At 32.5% G+C, this 5,967-nt stretch overlaps 1 protein-coding gene across 1 annotated transcript; it reads right to left on the reverse strand.

The window, feature by feature from the left end:
• Positions 1-1,503: 1,503 nt before the first annotated feature.
• LOC139519949 (uncharacterized protein KIAA1958-like) lies at positions 1,504-3,278 on the reverse strand. The gene has a single exon (XM_071312266.1). It carries the CDS (start codon positions 3,042-3,044, stop codon positions 1,665-1,667), a length of 1,380 nt encoding a protein of 459 aa, XP_071168367.1. The 5' UTR covers positions 3,045-3,278; the 3' UTR covers positions 1,504-1,664.
• Between the last annotated feature and the right edge of the window lie 2,689 nt (positions 3,279-5,967).

Here is a 5,967-nt window from a genome sequence, read left to right on the forward strand (position 1 = left end):
ATAAAGAAAATATAAGACCAGGCAACAAGTTAAAACACATTAAAATAATTCCATTTTTAATGTAAACTAAATAACTAATAAGAAAAAAAATATTGAGGACATTTGCATATAAGCCTGCTAATTCAACCGTATGTCATTTCTTTTTGACAAATATATATAGCGGTGTTCATTAACGCTCATTTTGTTTAGTTTTAAAATCATACTATTTTATACAAATATATCATGCTTACAAGGGGTATTTGCCAAAAATACCGGTTGAGAGGTAAACAAATTTCCAGAGCCGTTAGGCGAGGGAAATTTGTTTACCTCGAAACCGGTATTTTTGGCAAATACCCCTTGTAAGCATGATATAATTGTTTAATTCCACCGAATGTCCTTTGTTTCTATCTTGACCTCAGAATTGACCTCAAAACCGATATTTCTTAAAAATACCCCTCGTAAGCATGATATAATTGTTTAACTCCACCAAATGTTTTTTTTGTATGAGTATCAGTCTTGACTTCAGAATTTTTTTTTGTAATCAGGTCCTGCTAGACTGTTTAATATTTGCTACACCGAATGCTTTTTTTTTGTATCAGTATTAGTCTTGACTTCAGTTTTTTTGTAATCAGGTCCTGCTTGACTGTTTAATATTTGCTACACCGAATGCTTTTTTTTTGTATCAGAATTAGTCTTGACTTCATTTTTTTTGTAATCAGGTCCTGCTTGACTGTTTAATATTTGCTACACCAAATGCTTTTTTTTTGTATCAGTATTAGTCTTGACTTCAGTTTTTTTGTAATCAGGTCCTGCTTGACTGTTTAATATTTGCTACACCAAATGCTTTTTTTTTGCATCAGTATTAGTCTTGACTTCAGTTTTTTTGTAATCAGGTCCTGCTTGACTGTTTAATATTTGCTACACCAAATTATTTTTTTTGTATCAGTATCAGTCTTGACCGCAGATATTTTTTGTAATCAGGTCCTGCTTGACTGTTTAATATTTGCTACTTGTATATGTATATATTGTAATCAGCTGTTCCGTGTTCCTCACTGTACAATAATCTTGTTTTTAAACTAAACTGTTAATAGTCTAGTAGGAAGTTTTAATTATATTACAGAATGGATTTTTAGTGGGTCAAATAAAATAACACAGCTTATGACAAAGCCTGATAACCATCGTGACTTAAACAAATTAAACCTACTAACTACTGTGTGACAGGCTCAAATGACACAAAATCCTACCAACACAAAATGTGATTCAAGATGAAGAATAGCAAAAAAACCTTTAAAGAAATGAACAATATTTTCAGCTGGGGATAATATTTTGCAATTTCTGTTGGATATAGGTCCAAACTAACAGTGACATCTGGATGAAGAACAGCAATAAAAGATACATTCACGCCTTTCTTTGTATACGTTTTATGAGTAAATTCGAGTTGCAAAAGACGAAATTTGGACTTTCTGATTTCGAATTCATATCTTGACACTTAGGCACAATATAAGATATAACACAAATCATAATATATGTTTGATAATTGATATTAAATATTTCAAAATATTTTTAACAAATTAAAATACATGTAACGAGTCAGTAACTTGTAAATGTAAAATTTAAAATTCCAACGATAAACTTTCAAATTAATGGCGCTTTAGGTCAATAAGCCAACAGACGCGTCGAAATGTTTATGGCTGAACCATATTAATGGTAACATTGCAGTCGTGAAACATGAAACCAGATCCTGTTGAATGAGGAGCAACTTTAGAGTCAATTTTCACCTGTTGATTTGTGTTTGGAATATTTGTGATATCCGTTAACGGTTGAAGCTCCACTTCTCCCTGCACTATTTCATCAATAATTTCATCAGTTTGTGAAGCGGAGAGAACCAATTCATCCTCCGTTACACTGTTGTCGAATTCTACAGTAAGATTTTCACTTTGAGTTTCAGTAACGGTGGTAAATTCAGACACAAATTTAGACATTTCTCGTTTCTGTTTGTTTGTTGTGTCACGGCAATAAGATTTGATACTTTCCTCACTACGGTGGCCAGATATAGTGATAATGTGGCGTCCTTCAAATCCTGCTTCATTCAAAAGCGTAATGCAAGTTGCACGAATACAATGGTTACTATAGACTTTGGACAAACTGGCAGCTTTAGAAATAGAAGTCATCATATCACCAAGTGTGTTTTTACCCAATGGCTTGTTTTGAAACCAACTATTACCATTCTCATCAAATTCATCCTTAGGTCTTTGCAATAGCGCAGAACAATTTGGGTTTCTTTTCTCTAAATATCTAACAAAAGATGCCAGTGGGCACATTGCAGTTTTTGTTTCATACATTCTACCCCCTTCGGGTTCAAATTCCTCAGTTTGGGCACCCTGATGATTTTTTGTTAACTCTGATGTAACTTTACTAACATAGCGCTTACCAGAATCATCGGTTAAAATGTCAAAATCGGACACTTTCAGGTCTCTCAAGTTTTCTTGTCCCCTACGACAAAAATACAGCATGACTTCAAAGAACACCTTGTTAAGCAGTCCAGTAGGTATGTTAGGATTAAATACACGAGGATGATTGTAAAGTTTGACTATATCACCTTTCTGAATACTTGGTTTATGTTGAATCTTTCCCTTTCCTTCTTGTCTCATTTTTTTACACATGGCTTTGAATGCATCGTTGGCATTATTGAAAGTAGAATCTGCCATGATATCAAAAGATTTACTAACTGGTGGATTTCTGAGAAACCTATTCAAGCTCTGACGAACCACTAAGAAACTGCTACGAGTATAGAGTTCTCCGTTATGGCGCCGCAAGTTGATATAAAATCCTTTCAAGAGTGTACACAATTCTGACACCGGCAAATTTTCAAATTCAACATCAAGTTCCTTTGCCAAACAATAATCCCGTAACAATTTCACTGCAAATTTTGTTGACTTTGCAGTATTCTTAGAATTAATGTTGGTTAAAAGATGATAAACGTCATCTTCAGATGCATCTCCAAAGCGATTTTGAGCTTGTCTTGTTGAAACGTCGTCTGCCATGTTTTCCATCGTGTGTATCATGCGTGTGTATGTGTACTTATCGATATTGCCATGTAAAGTCTAGAGGTCTTCGAAAGATGAGTTATATTTAGACAAGGTATTTTCCATCTGCCATGGTATTTGCTAGCAAATACCCCGGCACATGGAATTCCCTAAGGGCAAATTCCCCGGCAGAGGAAAAAAATCCCAATAAATAGAAAATTGGTGAAAAATACCATGGCTTTCATCCAATCAAAAGACAGCATTAATACATGAGGTGGAATTATCAGTAATACCAATATATGTGACTGATAAATTGGATGTTCATTTAAAGAAAAAACGCATTGTATTTATTGACTTTTATATATTCATATAATTAAGGCAGTGTCTGCGCGTACCCGCATGTGGGTACGAATAGCAAAATTGCCGTTCGTAGGCTACGCGTACCCCCATCCGGTTTTATAATAAATTGCCATCGGATTAACTCGAATAATTCAAGCCCTTTCCGTGTCCGATTTTCTCCCACACGAGCAGCCATCGTAGATCAGCGGAATATAACGACTGAATTATTCGGGTTACCATCGGATCGGGAATTAAACGTAAAATATATACAGAAATTATCGCAATATTAGTGAATAAAATTGATCAACTACTTAGAAGTTTTGTAAATATTTATATATATGTAAGTAAACAGTTTTCCTCGGTTAATAAATATTCTTAAAATGGGAAACGAGTGATATACGTGTGGGGCAGACATTTCAAAGTTATCCTGAATTGGAACAATTTGTTCAAAAGTATCACATGATCAGTCGATTAATGTTATCAGAGACATATAATATTATATGTCTCTGATTTTATACAATTGTATATGAAAACAAACTCGGAGTCAATTGCAGCTGCAGAGAAAAGAAGAACTGGAAACACAAAAAATAAAGAGGAAATAAAGTTTTACAGAATATTTTTTTCCTGCATTCACGGAGGCAAAAATTCTAAACAAGTTCGACAGCAAAAATTAAGGCCTAATACAATATTTCTGATAAACAAAGGCCGATGTCAATAATCTTCTATGAAAGCTTCGTTAATAAATAACAAAATGTTTGACGAAAATGTAAACCTTCAGCGCATCAAAAAATATTTTGCCTTTGAGGCGTGGAAGCAACTTAAAATTCGGATATTATATATTATAGGACTATAGTTTACAGGGACTGCATGTATATTTCATTTTCAATCAGTGTGCATTTAATTTGCAAGGTTTATTATATTTTATTTACTTATAAATACAATTCGAAAATATTATTTGTCATATATACCCTTATCACCCTTCACTCGTTCTACTCGAAATCCACTTATTATCGATAATTTCTGTATATATTTCACGTTTAATTCCCGATTTGATTGCATTTTATTATAAAACCGGATGTGGGTACGCGTAGCCTACGAATGTCAATTTGACTATTCGTACCCACATGCGGGTACGCGCAGACACTGCCTATAATTAATTATCTGACCATTTTTGTTTCTTTTTTTCTGTTTCTTTTAAAGTTTGCATTTCTTAGTGTACAAGATTTTTCTGTTAAGTTGCATAATATTAAATCAAGCTCACTAGCTGCCTGATCTATCCCATTTTGATTTTCACTATATTTCTTTGATTCAAAGTTTATACTTTCATTTATAAAATTTTCAGAAGATAAGGATTAAATTAATATGTTTTTGGAGTTGTCGTTCCTGACTTATAAGATTTCTTGGTTTCCATTTGTCTTAGATATTTCAATTTGTGCATGATCTGAAAGTTGATTTCATTAGTTTTTAAAGTATATTACTGAGGTCAGGAGACTCTTACTTACAAAAACCATAATCCCAAACGATAAGCTTGATCTCCCAAAAGTATGATCGCCAGGAAGATATTTTTGGATCTTCATGCACAATCTTTAGCATATAATGATGAACTTCAGATCCACAGAATACATATGTAAATTTTCTCTGGTTGTTACTAGTTTTTTCAAGCTAGGATCCCTTAAATATTCATTATTTGTATTTTAGGCCAATTTTGGTAATTTTTTTCAAAAATTGTAATTGTATTTGGCATAATTATTAACCTTGGCCGCCATCCACGATCCAAACAGTTTCTATATTGATGAATTCTATATCACATTTGGAATCGTTTGGTTACATAACAGTTTGGATGTAGGTGGCGGCCAATTTTTTTCTAAAGCTTTTAGGTCTGAAAATTGCCCAAAATCATATAATTTGACAAAATGTCCCAAATGCACCTAGTAAAATTATGTACTTTTATGAAAAGAACTGATTTATAAATCAAATCAAATCAAATAATTTTATTGCCATATAAACCAAAAACATGATCTGTGACAAACATAACATATATTCAAAAATACACAATACAATATTAAAATACAAAATGTATCAGTTCAAATTATTGTTTTGGGTCTCCCGTCCTCAGTTCTAATGACTGTCTTATCATAAAGGAAACTGTATTTTTAATTTGACTGTGTGATGTGGGGTTTAGTATTATTTTAAGTTTAAGCATGTCATGTTTAACATGCAGTATCTTTCCACTCTGAATTGGTTTGTTTAATTATGTCAAAATATTTGTTTCTATAAAAGTTATATTTAGGGCATTTGAGAAAGAAGTGTTTCTATCTCATTACAGAATTTGCAATATCTCTAATCTCTAGGGATCGTAAGATGTCTACCCTTTTCTATTAAAAGAGTGTGTTCGCTAATTCTGAATTTTGTTAATAGTTTTCTGGAGTCAGAATGGTTATATATAAATGTATTAGGTAAAATTCTTGTTTCAAGTTAATCTTAATATTTTTGTATAGGAAAATGTTATTACTTTCATTTAAGTCCTCTATCTTTTTTCCCAATAGATTATTGAAAAAGTCATTGCAATAAGATTTAATTTGCTTTTTTATGTTATTTATTGCTGTACCTGTATTTTGTACAG

Source organism: Mytilus edulis, chromosome 4 (genome assembly GCF_963676685.1).
Source record: "Mytilus edulis chromosome 4, xbMytEdul2.2, whole genome shotgun sequence".
Classification (NCBI taxonomy): domain Eukaryota; kingdom Metazoa; phylum Mollusca; class Bivalvia; order Mytilida; family Mytilidae; genus Mytilus; species Mytilus edulis.

Excerpts from the sequence above, each read along its gene's own strand:
- LOC139519949 (XM_071312266.1), bottom strand. The coding sequence starts at position 3,044 with ATGATACACACGATGGAAAACATGGCAGACGACGTTTCAACAAGACAA.